The sequence below is a fragment of the Sorghum bicolor genome, chromosome 6, assembly GCF_000003195.3.
Source record: "Sorghum bicolor cultivar BTx623 chromosome 6, Sorghum_bicolor_NCBIv3, whole genome shotgun sequence".
Taxonomy (NCBI): domain Eukaryota; kingdom Viridiplantae; phylum Streptophyta; class Magnoliopsida; order Poales; family Poaceae; genus Sorghum; species Sorghum bicolor.
Window position 1 is genome coordinate 45,179,759 of NC_012875.2, and position 21,279 is coordinate 45,201,037.

Here is a 21,279-nt window from a genome sequence, read left to right on the forward strand (position 1 = left end):
AATCAATAAAAGACCATCACAAGATCCAGCGATCGTTAATAAGATTTGCTCATCTAAACACCAGACAGTAAAAAAGGAATTTCTGAAGGATAATGCAATCACAATATTTGGTAGTTATCTCAAAATCAAGGTAAAATCCAACCTTGTTTCATGCAGTAATGCATACTGCAGCCTATTGGACACTGTTTCCCACCTTTTTTTGGAATAATTTGTTTTCCACTTCCAACACATGGAAATGTTTCGATGACAACTAAGTTGTGCCCTGTATCAACCTACGTCAACTGTTAAGTACCCCTTGCCTTGGAAAAGTGGCAGGGGCTCTACAAATTCCATTATTGCTTCAAAATAGTGCTAGTAATGTCAATTAGAGGTACACATCAGGATTTATCGGACTTCTGATAAGTGGGACACCATCTTCCCTCCATACGACGCGGTCCTCGCACAAAGCAGCAACTGCTTCAACATAGACTTGATGCTCCTGAGATGCAAGTTTCAAATCAACTAACTGATCAATACTTCTGGTTGCAGATTAACTTCAGTTATGTGCAGAAGTAGCTTGAAGCTATCTCAAGCTAGAAGGCTGAAATCTTACCTCATGAAGGACTCTTGCAGCCAACAACTCTGGTGTGTCATCCGCAAACACAGGCACAACCCTCTGGGCTAATGTTTTCCCGGTATCATAGTGCTCATCCACAAAATGTACAGTTGGACCTGAGTATCTGAACAGAAAATTGTTGTCAAATAACAGAAGTCACATTTGACACGCAAAATAATTGGCCATTTCTCTATCAGCCATCCATCACGTATATCAATTTTTAAAATGTTTACATTCAACTCAAAAAGTGTGTTACAACAAAATGTAGCGTTATGTTCCTTGAAATTACACAGGTTTATGAATACACATGTTTATTAGGGGATCAACAGGTGAATGTGTTGTATAGGCAGACAGCTATATCATTTGTCAATGGAGGCATGCAGTTACTTGGACAAGCTAGAGAATTCTAAATTACCTTGCTCCAGAGGCAATAACGGCTTTATGCACCTTTGAACCATAAAAACCTTTGCCTCCGAATGCCGGAAGGAGAGAAGGATGGATATTTAATATGGACTTTGGGTATTCCTGGACCAATTCAGCGGGTATAAGCTTCAAGTAACCAGCAAGAAGAACAAAGTCTACACTGTATCCCCTGTTTAAAAGTTAAATATAAAAGGCTTATTTCACTAGTCAGAAAAAACATATATCTTACAATACACAAGATAGATTAGCACAATCCAATGCCTAACAGAACAAATCAAAACCACAGTGTCTACAGTCAAGAGCAAGTCTATGTAACAATGTGGCACTTGATGAAGGACTTGTTCCATAGTATTATTCCAACCGAATATTGCGTTAAAGTTTAAGTTCAAAAAATATCAGCAGAAAGATACATAGAGGGTTCAAAGAAGTAACAACTTCTCTAATTAATGATGCAGAAACATGATCATCACTTGGCTATAAGTACCTGTACATGTAATCGAGCGTGACTCTGTGTGTATCTTACTGGCATAAACAAACATAAGAAAGCTTGACTTACTCTGAGTGGTGCTTTTCACCCGAGTTATTACTAAACTGAAATTGACACAACAAAAAAGAATCAGAGACAGGTATAAGAAGCAGGAACAACCTCAGGGTATCCAGCAGTTGAGCAACCGAAATCCCCTCGGGCGCAGACTTGGACTTGGGAAACACGAGCACAGGAATGCCATTGCTCCTGGCATACTCCGCGCCGCCGCAACCTGTAACGCACAGCTTCAGCCTCCGCTCACAGTGTGGGGCACCTTCGCTTGGGGGTGCAGGTGCAGTTTCCCTCACCTGGCTTGTCGGTGACAAGCGCGACGACATCCCCGTGCACGGCCCCGCCCAGCGCGGCCTCGTGGATCGCCCGGAAGTTGGATCCCCCTCCGGACACGAACACCGCCAGCCGCTTCCTCCTCCCGGCCGCCGCCGCCGCCGCCGCCGCGTCAGCACCACCCGGCTGCGCCGCGCGCAGACGCAGCCGCGGCTCCGGGCGCCGGGACGGCTCGCACCTGACGGCGTTCGACTGGCGCCTCGCCGATCGCACTACCCCCTGCCAGGGCTTTGGGTCCGGCCGGACGGCGGGCGTGGTGGGTCTGAGGGCGAGCGAGCGGCGCAGGGCCGGAGCAGGTGGAGCGTGAGCGACCGCGGCCTCCATTGCCAAGGGTGGAGAAAGCTGCTGCGGATACAGTAAGCGCGCGAGCAGTAGGCGGCAGGTAGAATGGGCGCCGCGGATGGGGGAAAGGCTGACGGGCAGGTTGCGCCCCCCGGCGGGCGGGTGGGCGGCGGCGGACTGCGAGGAGAATCTTGGACACGGGACGGAAAGGCAAAGGCTTGTCGCAGGAAGGAGGGCTGCCCAGCGCAAAAGATCATACGACATGGGCCGTAACCCGTAGGCGGCCTGGGAGGTCGTCTACCGGGCCGGGATGCGGGGAAGGCCGAGCTGACGGCCCGCGTCTCGTCTGATTTGGGCTACGTTGGGCCCGATCACTGCATGGGTCACACACGATCGTCGGATTTCCGATCTAGTGCGGAGCGTGACGCAGAGAATATTCGTCGCTTTTCAAAAAATAATTTTAATTAAATATATATTTAAAATATTAATATTTTTAGTATATAATTAGTATTATTAAAAGAAGTTCTAAAATAAATTTTTTAGAGATATAAATATTACATGTATTTTCTATAAATTAAGTCAAATTTGTGACACATATATCAATTGTGACAATTATTTAGGAATGAAGCGAGTAATACCCAAAACCTAAAAACCTAGAGACCTGATGGATTTTTTTACCTAAAGTTACGTCGGGGTATGAATATTTCTTCACAAATGGTTACATTAATGGCGGTTGCAAAGTGTTAGAGTTTATGGGCTTGGTCCAATAAAAAAATTCCAATAATTCTATAGAAATCTTAAGGGACCGGTTGTTTGTGTAAGAATGAAAACGGATGAAAACGAGCAAAAAAACTCATCTCCCATTTCTATTTCCAACCCATCAAAATGTCAGAATATCCACCACCTCAAAAAAGTTGCCATTTTCAGCGGTGTGACACCAGTGGAATGCATCATTTTTAGTGGAATGCATTCATACAGGCGGTTTTAAAACCGCTAGTGAAATGGAAAAAGTGCCATCAGTAGAAAATGTTTATGCAATGGCGGTGTTTGGCAACTCTTTTATTATGAGCTCCATGAGATGCTTTATGTTGTGAATGTGAAGATTTTGTTAATACGTTGCTTAGAATAAATGGCAAATTAAGCTGGGTCGATCACCGGTGCGTCAGCAGGCTGGCTGTTAATTTCCAAAAGCATCATCATACTGGCCTTGATTAGTAACGACCTACTCCCTCCGTACCAAAATAATTGTCATTTTAGGTTTTTGTGTCGCAAGTTTAACTAGATTTATAGAAAATAAGTGCAACATTTGTATCTCCAAATAAATTTATTAAAAAAATAGATTCAAAGATCTTCCGATTGTACTAATTATATACTATAAGTATTAATACTTTTTAATATATATTTAGTTAAAGTTATTTCTCGGGAAGCGAGAATGACAATTATTTTGGGACGAAGGGAGTATGGTTGTGATGAGCAGAGGCTGAAGATTCAACCTTGCACACATTGTGTTTTGTTTTTGGTCTGTTCCTCGTATAGACAAGTATTAATTTAATTAATTACTACTTGATTACTAAACAATGGTTTTAGAAGCGGGAACTTAGGTGGTGTTTGGTTGGGAGTGTTAAGGTTTAACAAATGTAGCATTTTTGTTTTATTTAGTAGTGTCCAATCATAGACTAATTAGGCTTAGAAGATTCGTCTTGCAAATTACTCTCATACTGTGTTTTTAGTTTTGTAAATAGTTTATATTTAGTACTCCATGTATGTGTCCAAATACTCGATATGATGACTTTACCAGCGCTGACCATACAGGCCCCTAGCTTCCTAAGGGCTTGAAATTAAGTTGCTGTGCAGCGTGCCGCCGGTAAGGATGGCAACGGGACGGGTTCGGATCGAGTGAACTCTATGTGCACCCGAACCCGAAACCCAAAACCGAACCGAACACCGATTCAGGTGATAACCTCTCCCAAAAACCAAACCCACGGATACCCGAAACCCGAATGGATACCTAAAACCTGCTTTCTATGTCGACATAATAATAGCAATAAGGACTTTCTATAAATATATATATAATATATATACATATATTTACATATATAAACAAGAGACAATAAAACATAAATATTTTCATGAGTTAGCTTAAAATAAATTTCATAATCTAAGTAAACAAGTTATTATTATTATATTATAAAATATAAAAAATTAATTCTAATGACTTATTTCGAATATCCATCGGATATCCACGGGTGGAAAACTAAACCCGAAACTGAATCCGATAGGTTTCGAGACCCGAATCCGAAAACTAGGTAAAAAATCATCCCCAATCCCAAACCGAAACTCACACATGTCCAACCCGAAACCACCCCGCTGACATCTTTAGCCGCCGGCAGTCGTCTGACTCTGACTTACAATGTGATGGCCCGACATAGAACCTGGGAACCAGGCAGCATTGTTGTTGAGCCGGTGCAACGGACAGAGGGACGGTCGAGAGATATATCTCCACATGATGTACAGTATCTACCAAAAAGGTATACATATAATAGTCGCACACGAGACTTGACTGCTATACTGACCTAGCAGGCATCCACATCCTCCAGGCCGGACACATGCATGCATGCGCACATTGTAATAATACGTACTAACTCGTAATGATTCGACAAAGCTGCCGCCCAAAATACGTGTACGTGTACTCCCTGCCAAATGAACCCGAAAGAAATGGAAACGACGCACGCACGTCGTGACAGAAAGTAGGCGTATCCGGCAAGAAAATGGTCACCGGCCGAGGACGGAGAGCGACGCGCGCAGATGCCCTGCCTCTGCCTGGGACTGGGAGGGATTTCTAGGAGCAAATCTCAATCACATGTGCCTGGGAGGGATTCTCTCTCGCTCGTAGCATCTCTGTGTAGATGAATAGTACAGGTCTTGTTGAGATCATCCAAAAACAAAAAACTTTTTCAAGATTTTCCGTCATATCGAATTTCTAAGCACATACCTGAAGCATTAGATATAGACAAAAACAAAAACTAATTGCACAGTTTCTTGTAAATCACGAAATAAATTTTTTAATTATAATTAGATAATATTTGTCACAAACAAACAAAAATGTGACATTTAAAATCTTTACGGTTCTTAACAAGACCTTACTAGTATATTTTGAGCGCACGAGACGACGAGAAGAAGGCCACTTTCGTGGGGGCGTCGCTGTCGCGTGCACCCGCACTGGGATATTCATCGGATAGGCAGCAAGCCTGCTGATTCCGACAGATCTCGCGTCGCGTGCGTCAGGACGTCAGGTGAGCCGTGAGCACAACAGCGATCGCGGCCGGCCGGCCGTCCGTCCGGCGGCTGCCTGGGCCGCGCGTCCGCGCGCGCGATGCCCGCGACAGCATGCATTTTTTTTTTTGTCCCAGCGCCAGCGATGACGGCTGCTGCTCGCTCGGGGTTCGACCGGCGGTTGCATTCCACACCTGCCAGCAAGACGGGATCTCCCCGGGAAGGGAGGGTGTGTCATAACCGATAGCTGAAGGCGTATTATGTAATTGGCGTATTCATCTCTGTAAAGCGTAAAGAGGTTTACTACTTTGTATCGGTCTATGACATGTAGGTCCCAGGGACCAGTAGGCTGCGGCCATATATGGTTTGGAACCTGTTGCGTGTAAGACAGTTAATCATTTGGTAATAGAACACGAGACAGAGAGGTTCCTCTGTTCTCCTCGTCGGCGATATCCGTTGTGTGCTCACGCCTCCGGCGATCACCGCCGGTGGCCAGGGGTATTACAGTGGTATCAAAGACAGTCCATCCTCGGCCCTTCCCTTCCCTACCCACCCAGCTCGCTCTCGCTCGGCGTCGGCCGCACGGTCCATTGCCATCGAGCGAGATTCACACGAGTTTGGTCCACATACTCCTGCCGGATCGATCCGATCCTCCAGCCACGACAAGCGCTCGGCGGCGGCGTGAAGGGGTTCACTCGCAGCGTCACTTGCGAGTTGGCGAGAGGCGGCGGCGGCAGATCGGGATTCGCATCGGCGACGGATCCAGGCGCGACACGGCGCCACGTCCACTGGGTGTCTACATCTCCGGCTCGACAACTCGACTGGGGGACTACATCAACCTCTTCGGTTCGGCGGCGTGAACCTCAGTGAGCTCTTCTCATTAGCTCACATCTATTCCTTCTCGTGCTCGCATCGTTTTCTAGCCCAGGGTTGCGGAACAATTGTTTCCGTGTAAAATTCCGTAAGCTAACGGACGATTGCGGAGCGGTGGCGTTGGCGAGGAACCGTCCTTCGATTTGGGTTGCGGAGCACTGTTTCCGTTGTAAAATTCCTCGATCGAGCCTCGGTTCCGGGAGTTGGGGATTTGGTGTTGCAGGATTTTGGGGAGGTTGTTACTGAACCGGCTGCTACACCATATTTTGTTCTTCTGTTTTGATTCAGTTGGTCACCACGGCACCATCCAAGTCACCGAAACCTTCGGCTCAGACCTCCATCTTGCTGGATCAAATGGCTACCAATGCTGGGGTTGAGCAGGGCCACTGGCGCGAGGTGTTGGACCATCTCGACCTGCTCTCTCAGCGCATGAATGATTTGGGTGTCACTCAACAACAAGTCAAACAACAGTTGCAGGAGACAAGCCTGAAAGTGGACAAGTGCACTGCTGATCAAGACATGATAGCTCAGCAAGTCAGGGCGAATGGACATGCTGTTGCCCAGATCACTCTTCGTCAGTTTGCCCATGAGGACCGTTCAGATACTACTGAATCAGTAGTGGCAAATGAGGTGGACACTTTTGAGAATGTGTTTGCTGCCAATGAGAGAGCCAACCCCAGACAGGACACAACTTTTCACCCTCGACACAATCGGCTTCCACATCGGCGGGACGTCTTACCTCATCATGCTTTGCCCAAGATGTTGTTCCCTTCCTTTGATGGCTCTCAACCCAAGATCTGGCTGGATAAGTGTAAGAACTATTTCAGGATCTATCAAATTCCTGATACTCTGTGGGTGGAAGCAGCTTCAATGCATCTGCAAGATAATGCAGCCAAGTGGTGGCAGACTTACAAGATGACTTATCCAGATGTCTCGTGGCAGCGGTTCTCTGCTGATATCCAGAGTCAGTTTGGAGGTGATGATTACAGAGCGTCACTGAATGACTTACTTGATCTCAAACAGGACACCACAGTGGAAGAGTATACTACCAAGTTTCAGTCCTTGCAGTACGATGTCACTATGCATGGTGGCAATTATGATCCTATGTTTTTTGCCACTCACTTTGTCAGGGGTCTCAGGGAGGACATTCGAGCTGTGGTGGAACCTCAGGTCCCTTCATCTGTGGAGAAAGCTGTTATTATCGCCAAGATTCAGCAAAAGGTCATAGACCGCAGCAAACTGAAACTCAGCCAGAACAGACCCCCACCCAGGGGACAACAAGCCAAACCTGAAGCTAAACCATCCAACATCTATGGCACTCTGTGGAGGGATAAGCAACTCAGGGACTACAGGAAGGCTAATAACCTTTGTTATGGGTGTGGGGAGAAGTATGAGCCTGGTCATGCCGAGCACTGCCCCAAAAGAGCTAAACCTCAGTTGAATGCTATGATAGTCAATGACTTAGACAAAGAGATCAGTGAAGACTTGCTCAATGAGATGGCTATTGATGAGATGTTAACTGAAAATTTTTGCCAACTTTCACTCAATGCCATGTCTGGTACTGATTCTGGCAACTCTATCAAGCTGAAAGCTACTGTTAAGAACAAAACCATGTTGATTCTGGTGGATACTGGCAGCAGCCATACTTTTGTCAGCGCAGCTTTTGTCCAGTTAGCCCGCTTACCTACAGTGGACATTCAGCATCAGAAGATTCACCTGGCTAATGATACCTGGATGTCCACAACCAAGCAAGTGAAACAATTGGACTGGTATATCCAGGGCCATACCTTTACTACTGACATGATTGTACTGGACCAGTTGCCTTATGATGCAGTCTTGGGATATGATTGGCTCAGAACATTCAGTCCTATGCAGTGTGATTGGCAGGCCAAAACATTACAGTTCCAGCATCATCACCAGACTGTTACTCTTCAGGGTTTGGAACCTGCACCTGTGGCAGCAAGTCCTATTTCGGCTAAAGGTATGTTCAAAGCTATTCAGGGTAATGACATCTGGGCTTATGTCATGGTGGATAAGATGGTTCCCGCTTCCCATGCCACATCACAATCACAAAACCCGGAGAATGCTGATCTCCAGGATCTCTTGCTTCAGTATGCTGACATATTTCAGGACCCTAAGCAACTTCCACCACATAGGAGCTATGATCATGCAGTTCCATTGTTTCCTGATGCAGTTCCAGTGAATGCAAGACCATACCATTATTCTCCACAGCATAAGACTGAGATTGAGAATCAAGTGAAGAATCTGTTGGAAGCTGGGCTTATTACTCACAGTCACAGTCCATTTGCTTCTCCAGTACTATTGGTGAAGAAAAAGGATGGGCAGTGGAGGTTTTGCGTGGATTATCGCAAATTGAATGCTCTCACCATCAAAAACAGATTTCCTATGCCCATTGTGGAGGAAATCTTGGATGAGTTGGCAGGTGCCAAGTTTTTCACTAAGCTGGATATGAGGTCAGGCTACCATCAGATTCGCATGCTACCTGAAGATGAGTATAAAACAGCATTCAAAACACATCAAGGCCACTATCAGTTTAGAGTTATGCCTTTTGGCTTAACCAATGCTCCTGCCACTTTCCAATGCATTATGAACCATCTGCTGCAACCATTCCTCAGAAAGTTTGTACTGGTGTTTCTGGATGACATTCTCATTTACAGTACCTCGTTGGAGGACCATTTGCAGCACATCCAACAAGTACTGGAAGTTTTAAGGAAGAATCAACTATATCTCAAACCTTCTAAGTGCACTTTTGCCCAGCCAAGTTTGGAATACTTGGGTCACATAATCTCGGCTCAAGGGGTAGCCACTGACCCAGCTAAGACTCAGGACATGGTCAACTGGCCTACACCATCCACAATGACTGAACTAAGGGCCTTCTTGGGGTTCACTGGCTATTACAGGAAGTTTGTCAAGAATTATGGGGTGATTGCCAAACCACTGACTGCAGTGCTTCGGCTGAAACAATTCCAGTGGTCAGCTCAAGCTCAGGAGGCTTTTGACAACCTCAAGGTGGCTATGACTACTACTCCTGTCTTGGCCCTCCCAGATTTCAACAAGCAGTTCCAGGTTGAAACTGATGCCTGTGGTGAAGGAGTAGGGGCTGTGTTGATGCAACAGGGCCAGCCAGTGGCTTATCTTAGCAAAGCTTTGGGCACAAAGCACAAGGATCTGTCCATTTATGAGAAGGAATTCCTGGCCCTCATTATGGCAGTGGAAAAGTGGAGACCCTATTTGGAGAGACAGGAATTTGTCATCCTTACTGATCATAGATCCTTATCCTACCTCAATGAACAGAATTTGCATTCCAACATGCAAAGGAAGGCTATGACCCGGCTAATGGGATTACAGTTCAAAATTGTCTACAAACAGGGCAAGGACAATGTGGCTGCTGATGCTCTTTCCAGGGTTGCCCATCTCATGTCTTTACAGGCAGTGTCTCAAGTGCAACCACAATGGGTCCAGGAGGTACTCAACTCTTATGCAACTGATGCCCAGGCTCAGAATCTCCTGACTCAACTGGCAATCTCTAGTCCCAATGACAATGGTTTCAGGTTGGACAAAGGACTGATCAAGAAGGACAATCTCATTTGGATAGGTAACAACTCCGCCCTACAAACAAGGTTGATTTCGGCATTCCATGCATCTGCCATTGGTGGACATTCTGGTTCAAGCGCCACATATCACAGACTCAAGAAACTCTTTCTCTGGAAGGGCATGAAAAATGATGTCAATAGCTTTGTTAAGCAGTGCACCATTTGTCAACATTCCAAACACTCCCTTGAGCACCCTGCTGGACTACTTCAACCACTTCCTATACCAGCTGGTGTGTGGCAAGAATTGTCCATGGACTTTGTGGAGGGCCTGCCTAAGTCAGAGGGCTTCACTGTGATTTTGGTGGTGGTGGACAGACTCACGAAGTATGCTCACTTCATTCCTATGAAGCATCCTTATACAGCAGCTACTGTTGCACAACTGTTTATGGACTGCATTGTCAAACTCCATGGTTTACCTCACAGTATTGTCAGTGACCGTGACCGGATCTTTGTCAGTACCTTTTGGAAACAGCTGTTCAAGTTGTATAAAGTCAATCTGGCACTGTCTACTGCTTACCATCCGCAGACCGACGGTCAAACTGAGCGTATAAACCAATGCCTTGAGATGTATCTGCGCTGTTCTGTCCAGGATGATCCTAAAACTTGGAAGACGTGGCTGTCTTTTGCAGAGTTGTGGTACAATTCCTCTTATCATAGCGCCCTTGGTTGTTCTCCATTCAAGGCTCTCTATGGTTGTGAAGCTAATCTGGGTGCCCCACTTCAGTCCACTGAGGACACCATTCAGTCTGTGACAGAGGTCATCGAGAATCGGGAGGCCCATTTAACAATGCTCAAGCAGAGACTGGAACATGCTCAAAACCGAATGAAAATTCAGGCAGACAAGAAACGGACTGACAGGCAGTTTGCTGTTGGAGAAAAAGTTCTACTCAAGCTTCAACCCTACACTCAAACCTCAGTGGCCAAAGCTGGCATACAAATATTTTGGTCCGTACACGGTTCTGGAACGAGTAGGAGCCGTTGCCTACAAACTGGAATTGCCTGACCACAGCGAGATTCACCCGGTGTTTCATGTTTCCCAGCTCAAACCTTTCACACCTGATTATACACCGGTGTTCACTACTCTTCCAGTACTAACTGATTTGCAGGCTTCTGAGGCTGTCCCATAATACATTCTTCAGCGCCGTCTGGTCAAGAAAGGAAACCATGCCATTCCTCAGGTTCTGGTGAAGTGGTCAGGCTTACCTCTAACGTCGGCCACTTGGGAAGATCACCATGTCCTGAAGACGCGCTTTCCTGCAGCACCTGCTTGGGGCCAAGCAGGATCTTCGGGCGGGGGAGATGTCATAACCGATAGCTGAAGGCGTATTATGTAATTGGCGTATTCATCTCTGTAAAGCGTAAAGAGGTTTACTACTTTGTATCGGTCTATGACATGTAGGTCCCAGGGACCAGTAGGCTGCGGCCATATATGGTTTGGAACCTGTTGCGTGTAAGACAGTTAATCATTTGGTAATAGAACACGAGACAGAGAGGTTCCTCTGTTCTCCTCGTCGGCGATATCCGTTGTGTGCTCACGCCTCCGGCGATCACCGCCGGTGGCCAGGGGTATTACAGGGTGGTGGGCTCCGGCCAGGGGCGTCCCGGGTAAATATTGGGCCAAGATCAAAATAATAAGTGGAGGCCTAGTGTCTATTGTCAAAATCTAAAAAAAATATTAAATATCAACATATTACAAAGACAACATATAAAAGATTAACTAAATAAAATAGGGATTATACCAGGCAATGATCTCCATCTGGCGTCCTAATCTGGGTCCACCCGTCTATAATTGCTATTAGGTCTCGACTCTTGAGCGACGAACAACACCAAGGACGAGGAATAACTCTAAGGGACGAAACCATGAACTCACGAAAGGTTACAAACTTATGTGAAGAAAAATTACCAACCATAAACTTTTCTAACTCACAATCATGGACTTTCAATGTGTTTTCTCACGAAGGAAGTAACAAGCTTTTACTAATTATTATATATACTTAGAACACTTAGTAAATTTTGGGGTCCATAAATTTTGGAGGCCCAGTTCGGTCGCACAGCTCGCACGGCCTCAGGGACGCCCCTGGCTCCGGCCCCCGCGATGTGAACGTGATCCACCGGCCCTCCTGTCCGCTAACGTTTGGACGGGTTCCTTTGAATTCGCAGAAAGTTGGTGCGGGTGGAACGGACCCAGGGGCACGTACACAATTCGGATCGCACTGGTACGGTGCTGCTTGGCTTGGACCTTGGAGATGGCGAATTCAGCGCTAGTGTTCCGTCCGATCTTGCATGTGCAAAAAGGGTACTCCGGCCAAGAACTCCGACCATCTTTGGTCGCGGCGTCAAAAAGGATGTGTACTAGTATATCGTATGGACCGGAAGCGAGAGTGCACATTTTGTTGGTCTCTCTTGACGCGTCCAACGACCAAAAAGCATGCATATCGTATCGGCGCTGCACATTTTGAGGGCTTGTTTAGATGCAAAAAGTTTTAGGATTTTGACACCGTAGCATTTTTATTTTTATTTGACAAACATTGTCTAATTATAGAGTAACCAGGTTTAAAGTATTCATCTCGTGATTTACATGTAAACTGTGCAATTAGTTATTCTTTTTATCTATATTTAATACTTCATGCATGTGCCGCAAGATTCGACGTGCCATGACGCGTGACTTGCCGCCTGAGCTGGAGCCTAGTCGTCCATGCTTCCTGTGCGTCCCCTGCCCCGCACACATACATGTTGTTTCCAGAATTCACTGGTATGCTATTCAACCTTGAATCTTTCGTACAAGCTCCCCTTGACTTAACCAGTTAACCGCTTTGGTAGCTCCCTTCAGCGGAGAAGAGATTAATTTAGTAGTCAAATTTTCACCATTAGACAAAGGCACCATGGCATGATGACTTCAAACGCTGATTTTGTGAACCAAATGATGGTACATTATTTGTGAATATTTCAACAAACTTTGTGATGACATTTGTAATGGGGATATTTTCATGCAAAACATCAATGGTTCTCAAATTATTACTTTGGTCCCCAAACATAACAATGCTGTCAAAGTCTCAGATTTCAGGCCTATTTCTTTATTGAACACTTGAGATCATCATAAATTTGTTGGCCAAAAGGTTGCAATTAGTTCTTCCATGGTTGATTCATAAAAATCATTATGGTTTTATTAAACATAGATGTATCCATAGCTGTTTAGCTTGGTCCATGTAATTCCTACACCTTCTTCATCAATCTAAAGGGGATATCACTATAAGTTAGATTCTTTTAAAAAATCATGGAACAAAACCTGACATGTGGATGACTTGGATGCATTTGATCTTCTATACTGGTACATCAACTGTTCTTCTTAATGGAGTTCTTGGCAATTTTTTCCACCGTAAGAGGGGTTAGGCAAGAGGATCCCCTTTCCCCATTACTCTTTGTGTTAGCAACTGACTTTCTACAAGATCTTCCAAATTTAGCGAAGGATCAAGGGTTGCTTTCTTTGCCTTTGGCCCTACCTCACAACCAAGATTTTTCAGTGCTCTAGTATGTTGATGATACACTCATTTTTATGAAAGGGGATGCTAGGAAGTTGATTTTTCTTAAAGCTCTTCTCAATTCTTTTGTTGAATCAATTGGTTTAGAGGTTAGTTATGAGAAGTCCATGTTGGTTCCTATAAATGTTGAAGACTCTAAATTGGAAACTCTTGCAAGAACCTTGGGTTGTTCAAGGGGATCTTTGCCATTCACATATTTAGGCTTTCCCCTCAGTCTTACTAAACCAACAATGGCATATTTCTAGCCTTTTGGTTACTTGATGTGAACGTCGACTAGTGAGTATTTCTTCCTTCCTGAGGGCTATTTACAACTAACTAATGCAGTTTTCAGTGTTATATCCATTATTTGCAATATATACCTACAGAGTATTTATTACCCAAGACTGTCATTAAGCAAATTGATAAGTTCAGGAAGCATTATTTGTGGTGAGGGTCAGACATAAACAACAAGCCTCCTAAGGAAGCATGGCAAATGGTCTGTGTTCCTAAAGAGAATGGTGGACTGAGAGTCCTAAATTTACACATTCATAACCAGAGCTTGCTCTTAAATAACCTTCTTAAGTTCTTCAACCGGATAGACATTCCCTGGGTGCACCATGTAAGAGCAATTTAATATCCTAATGGAAGACCTCTAACTATAATTCACAAAGGTTCTTTCTTGTGGCGAGATATCCTAAAGTTTTTGGCCACTTTCAAAGGCATGACAACTACCTCAGTCAATAATGGCTCTTCTTGCTTCTTCTGGTTAGATACTTGGAATGGTTTTTCTCTAAATTCGACTATGCCATAACTTTTCTTTTTCAGTCAATAATGGCTCTTATTTTTCAGCATGCATTTCAAAGAGGGCTTTGATCTATGGACATACATCTGGAACTCCCCTAAATTTACCTCAAAGCAGGCTTATGTGCATCTCATTAGTTGAAGACAGGTTCATCAAGCTTTTTCCTAGCTCTGGAAATCTTGCTATCAAAATAAAAGGTAAATTTTCTCCTAGATTCTTCTTAAGGACATATTGAGAACTTTTAAGAAGAAAAATGAAGCTTTATGACTACAATTGTGTTCTTCGTGACCTTGCCTCAGAAGAATCTTGTGTTCGCCTCTTCCTGGCTTGTCCTTTTACAAGACCATGTTGGGCAACTCTTGGTTTGATTATCCATCATCCTTCTGACCCATTTGGGACCCAGGTATCCTTCAAGAATGAACTGCAACTACCATTCTTCATAGTGATTGTTGTCACAATGTGCTGGTCCATTTGGATTGTCCGCAACAACGCCATTGTTCAGCATGCACAACCATCAATTGATCACTACAAGGCATTCTTTCAAAGAGAATGTGCTCAAGTTACTTAGAGCAAAATAAAGCATAGCACCTTTGTTTAGTCAATGGCTAGATATGTGTAATCTTACATATTTTTTCGTTTTGTTCTGTCTCTTGATAAACGTTGTAAAAAGAACTATTCTTTGTATAATAAAAGAGCATAGTAGGCGGCGCACCACTCCTGTTTCTCTTAAAAAAATTGTATTTGTAACAAGTACTTTTTTTTGAACAGAAATGGCAGGTGCGATGCCTTTTCATTTAATAGGAAGCAAAAGTCTGAATATTTAGGCCTTGTTTACTTCCATCCTAAAACCCAAAATTTTCAAGATTCCCGTCACATCAAATCTTTAGACGCATACATAGAGTATTAAATATAGACAAAAAATAAAAACTAATTGCACAGTTTGGTCGGAATTTACGAGACGAATCTTTTGAGCCTAGTTAGTCCATGGTTGGACAATAATTACCACAAACAAACGAAAGTGCTACAGTGTCGCGAAATTTTTCCCTTCAAGAATTAAACACGACCTTACATAATGGAGAAAAGAGCTAAAGTGCAAAAGTGTGAAAACTGAAGAAAATACACAACTATAAAGCTACCGGTTGTCCTCGTGTGCTAGGCGATGCATCTATATATCATTGTTGATGTCTTGCAGTAGCTCCTGTGTAGTACGTGGCCTTGTTATCAAAGACTCATCGACATCGTTCCTTCCACAAAATCCAAGCAGTGTAGGTTATTAGGCTTGCTCGCTGCTTCTCATTCCCTTGCCCTTGTGTTTTGATGATCTTCACCCACCACTCTCGAATGTTTATCGGTGATGATTGACATGCCTAGCTCGTTGTGTGTGAGTTCCACCTGCCGCCATAATAACAAGTACTTTTCAACATGCCATAAAATCTCTGCTTTATAAAAAAAAACCCGGCGGGATCCATGGTTCATGTTTTCACGCAAGCAAACACGACTGCTACTCCCAAAGTGTGGTGTCCATTCCATATGTCAGTACGTACGGGTTTTGGGTCGACGCTTTCAAATTCTCGAGCAATTAGTATGCCCATTCACACGCGTGAAACTAGACCGGCCGCCTCCGATCAGCAGTACTGGGCCACAGGATCGGGGTAGAGATCGATGATAACAAGGGGTGCTCGTCACGTTATACCTCTGATGATGCATCATCTCTATCTTCACACCGTGGACCAAGGACAGGATTATTCGTAACCTCCATTAATAAACTCGTGCGCGAGGTTCGGTTCGAACGCAATGGCACAGAAATGCGTGGCAACGTTTCAACGATCCTACCGTCGTCTCTGCAGAGAAATCTTTTATTAGGGTGGTGTTTGGTTAGAGGTGTTAAAGTTTAACAGGTATTGTGGCTCTTTTGTTTTATTTGGTAATTAGTGTCCAATCATAGACTAATTAGGCTTAAAAGATTCATCTCGCAAATTACTCTTAAACTGTATTTTTAGTTTTATAAATAATCTATATTTAGTACTTTATGCATGTGTCGAAATATTCGATATGATAGGAATTAAATTTTACCGACTCAAACGGAACTTAGGTGCAGATCGACAAGCGGTTTGGTGAACCACTCCCTGCTGGCAAGGTCACCACATCGTCCTGTGTTTATCCTTTCCAACGTAGACTCCCTTTTTACTCACCTCTGGACTCTGGTGATGAATCATGTATAGTTAATTTACCTTGCAAGTTACGTTTTCCTTACTGCATATGTAGACCTTAGCTTCCATGTAATTTCTGCTGGAGCATAAAGTCATATGTTCTAAGTACTCCTTCCTGGAGTTTTGACCGCAAGTAAGTCTGCAACTTGTGTTATAAATATTATTGCTAACTACAAACTACAAGTCAGCATACAAAGACTATTAACTTCTTGTGTGACTTCCTAACAAGAAGAAAACTAACCTGCTGTGTTTTTTTTTTTGAACCTGATAACTAACCTGTGTTTATATTATTACTATATTTGGACACAAAATCGCTTGGCAATCAGCCCAGCTTGACTAACGCATTGTTATCGGCATTTGTTAATACTAGATAGATGGATCAGTTTTGTGAACTAGCTAGTGCATCAGTCAGCTCATCATATGGAGTATATTAAGAGATGCCGTATATATATATATATTAAAACCAGTTTACCATTGAAATTGTAGTTAATTGATCGTCTAACCAGTAAACTCCTCTCCAATTTGATGCGGCCCGTCCATGCGTGCTAGAAAGGACAATATGCTTCGAATCTAATTATATATATGCTTTAATTTGTCTACAAGTCTATTTCTGTACGTACCAATCGTGTGTAGTAACTCTTTTGGCATCTATACTTTACATGTATATATGTATATATGTGTATCAATCAACGAAAGAAAAGCACAAGAGAAACTAACAAACCAAACCTTCTTCTCTCCACAATGAACCAATTGAACAAACCAAGAAGTCGACGAGATCGTCCAAGTATAATTTATCGATGAACTGGGCTGATTTCGGCTTCATCCCCACTGTACGTATGTACGTATGTACTAGCTGAACGCCGGCTTGTTGGTCGATCGGCGCCGGCGCCGCCACCCAGTCGCGGTGATCAGCTGCACGCTATCTCTCCACCCCAGCGACATGGCGCTGCTGCCACCTTCGCCCTCCATCATGACCCGGAACCCGCCGCCGCCGCCGCTCTTCATCTTCAGCAGCAGCTTCGCCTGGCTCACCGTTCGCGAGCTCAGCTCCACGCGCTCGAACCCCGCGCGCTCCATCATCTGCCTCCAACAGCTGGTAGTAGGCAGCTCTACCATGTGATGATCGTCGCCGCCGCCGCCATAGTTGTTGTTGTAGTCTGCTAAAGAAGCCATGGCGTCGCTGATCTCCGCGCCCAGGTGGTTCCGCTCGATGGCGAGCCTCTCGGCGCTGTCGGCGGGGAGGCACTCGTGCAGCGAGTCGAACACCGCCGCGAAGTACCGCAGGCTGGCCGTGAACGGCGGGAGCACGATTGAGGAGCGGCGTCCTCTCGACGTGGCATTGCCGCCGCCATCTTTCTCGACCAAGAACACCAGGGACGGATTCAGGGAGCGGATGCGAGCCAACGCGCTGCTGCACGCTTCGTCTCTTGTGCTCGTCGTCGTCGAGCTCTGATGTGCTGCTGCTGCCGGGAACACCAGGTTGACGACCACGGTCGCGTCGTCGTCGACCTTGATGCGTTCATGGCGGCGGCCACTGTCTGGACCATCATCGTCCACGACCACGATGCCCTCGAACTCGAACCTTAGGTTGGGGCACCCGCTCGCGAACCGCGCCAGCCGCGCCTCCGTTTGCCTCAGCTCGTCGGGGTTCGTGCCGAGGCCGGTGATTCGCAGGGAAACCGGCGGCTCGGCGCAGTCGCCGTCGCCACCGTCGTGTGAGCTGCTGCTCGTCGTGCACGTGCTCGTGCTCGTGCTCGCGGCGGCGTGCGACATGGACTGGATCAGGGAGGGCCACTGGAAGCCGTACGACACGTCGAAGTCGACGACGTGGAGGCGCCGGCGGCCGCCGCTCTCGAACGCCTCCACGATCGCCTGGTTCGCCGTGAAGTGCGCGAGCTGGTAGATCGGGGACGCCTGGTAGAACATGGTGTACGCCAGGAACCGCTCGGCGCGCGTCGGCGGCGAGGGCGAGGGCGAGGCCGCGGCCGCGGCCGCGGCCGCCGCAGGCGACGGCGACCGGATGACGAGCCTCGACGACGCCAGCGCGTCCGCGAAGTAGGCCGCGACGCGCTGCGCGGGGTCGCCGCCGCGGAACGACGCGCGCCGGTAGACCTCGTGCAGGGCCGCGGCGGCCGCGTGCGCGTCGCCGGACTCCGCCGCGGCCACCGACGAGAGAAGCAAATGCATGAGCCGCAGGCTGCCGGCGCTACCGTCATCGGGAGCTGCTGCTGCTACCCTCGTGTCGTCGGCCTCCAACCTCGCCATCATCCGTTCCCTGGCCTGTAGAAGCCTCGCGACCCTGCTGTGGTCTCCACCATCGCAGCTCATCACGTCGTCGACGACGACGCTGTCCCGCAGCAGCTTGCGCTTCTTGGTCGTGCCGCTGGTGCCACCGCCATTGATGGCTAGACTCAACGTCAGGTTCATGTACACTTTCCAGCGTACCGAATACCAACACGATCCTCACAGTTGCTCCTCGCACCAAAATGGCCGATGGCGACGGTGATGGCGAGGATGATGGTGAGGATCGGAAGGGAGGGAGGAAGGGGGGTTACGGAGCGAGAGCTATATATATATACTCCCTCCGTCCTGAAAAAATCAATTTCTAGAGTTGTCCTAGTCAAATTTTTTAAACTTTGACCAAATTTCTAGAAAAAAATGCTAAGACTTATAGTATCAAATTAATATTATTAGATTCATCATAAAATATATATTCATATAATGTGTATTTTATATTATAGATGTTGTTACTCTTTTCTATAAAGTTAGTCAAACTTTAAAAAGTTTGACTGGCACGGATCCTAGGAATTGATTCTTTTAGGGACGGAGGGAGTATAGCTCTAGACACGCCAGCAAACTAAAGGAATCTAGGAGATCTTGGCAAGAGGAGAAAGAGGGAATAGCGTGTAGCTTTGGATGCAAGAAATGCTTCCATATGCTGCCCCGGTTCGTTTTGGCTTGTTCCCGGCGACGTGGCCTTGGATTCCAAGGATAGGATATGCCGGGGGAGGGGAACGTTCGTTGGCTGGCCGCCTCTTTGTTTTATGCAAGGAGGATCTTGCTGTCTACCGGCATCAGGCCACCACTCCCTGGCCTTACATGGAAACATTGTGTCAAAGATAGTGTTATGTTAATTAACAAACAATCTTCTGGGGCTAATATGTATGCTTTGGATGGCATCTTTTCCGTGTTGCAAGGTGTGCTTTTACACTGAAGTCTGGCTTACCAGCGCAAGATGGGCCTATTATAGTAGTTAACCACGACAAACCTCGATGGATGGGTACAATTTCTATACGGCTTAAAAGAGGTCTTGGGCTCTGGATTCGCTTCTAAGTTGGCACAAGAAGATATTGACCTGGGCATCATCGTATACGTCAAGGCCACTTGAGCTGAGCATACGTTCTGTGGACTTGACTTTGTGTGTTTGGACATGGGCGTGGAACCGGTAAAATCTGTGGAAAGGGGTAGGCTGCTGAATGCTGATTGGAAGGGGGAGGTGAAAAAGGCGCCGGCAAGAAGATGCGACGAAGGGAAGGCAGTGGACCCTTTGCGCGAAAGCCGAAAGAGCCATAGCATGTACTCTCTCCGTCCCAAATTAATTATCGCTTTTAGTTTACATGTCATAAATTTGACTCAATTTGTAACAAATATGTATAATATTTATGCCCCGAAATAAATATGTTTAAAACTTAGATTCAAATATCTTTCTAACGATATTAATTATGTACTATAAATATTAATATTTTTCAATATATATTTAATCAAAGTTATTTATCAAGAAGTGTAAACAACAGTTATTTTAGGACAGAACAAATAGAGGCATATGTCATATGTGACCAAGAAAAGGAGCTAAAGAGGGCATCCGGGAGATGGCGACACTCGAGTCCACCGGATAGACTACCCTACCCACCATCGCTGAGATCCGCCGGTCGCACTGCCTGCCGTTCTAGAAACCATGGTCCTACACTACATATGCGACAGTTGGATCATTCTCTTCTCTCTAGCCTTTGTTTACACTTTGGTTTCCGGACGTTTGGCTAACTTTGCTGGCAGGTGGTTTATTCCTGACGTGATGACGGAAAACGCCGTAGCCTGGTTCCAAAACCCAGCGTTCAGTAGGACGACCCATTGGCATGCGGATACACATTACAAAGGGTAGGCAAGGCAAGGGAAAGGTCAGCGGTTCGAGAGGCCGCGATGGAAGTGGAATAAACAATAGATCAAACTTGTCATGCATAACATTTTGTCTCTCCGCAACAGTAGTACACGATGTTCTTTTGCTGGTACAACTACACGTAAACTTAACAACGTACAAAGTCCAAGAGCGAGATTGCCATGCACCATTGTAAGACATATCCTCGATAAAGTCGGCGTTCATCATGTCATTCTGCCCCATCACGATTCTATTCTATTGATTCATCCACAGTTCTCTAGAATACAAAGTAACATTCGTCCTATACCTACCGAGCTGTACTACAGTCACCTTTTTACAGTACTGAAAACTTTGGTCATATAAGCATGGAAAAATTCTCGCGAAACAACAGTCCTATATTCACCGAGCTGTACAATATGCACGTACGGTTGGATTCCAAAATTCTTCAATTGCAATTGTCTCTAGAATGGATCAGTACTATAGGAAATAAAACAAGTGCAACGCCCTGTTTGGTTTACCCTCCTAAACTTTAATAGCTCTTAAATGGTTCAGTTCCTTACTTCCTTTTAGTCACTCTAAGTGACTAGAGAGGACTAAAAACCATTTAGTCCCATTTAGTTATAGTGTTTGGGTAAAAGGTGACTAAATATAATAGCTGCTAGCTG

At 45.6% G+C, this 21,279-nt stretch overlaps 2 protein-coding genes across 2 annotated transcripts; both read right to left on the reverse strand.

Annotated features, from left to right (window-relative positions):
• Positions 55–2,385, reverse strand: LOC8080300 (phosphoribosylglycinamide formyltransferase, chloroplastic). The gene is made up of 5 exons (XM_002447807.2): positions 1,853–2,385; positions 1,665–1,776; positions 1,011–1,187; positions 593–719; positions 55–478 (listed from the first exon to the last, which is right to left on the reverse strand). Exons 1-5 carry the CDS (start codon positions 2,211–2,213, stop codon positions 365–367), a joined length of 891 nt encoding a protein of 296 aa, XP_002447852.1. The 5' UTR covers positions 2,214–2,385; the 3' UTR covers positions 55–364.
• LOC8075832 (scarecrow-like protein 23) lies at positions 16,585–19,033 on the reverse strand. Its single transcript, XM_021462781.1, has one exon. The coding sequence runs from the start codon at positions 18,886–18,888 to the stop codon at positions 17,311–17,313; it is 1,578 nt and encodes a 525-aa protein (XP_021318456.1). The 5' UTR covers positions 18,889–19,033; the 3' UTR covers positions 16,585–17,310.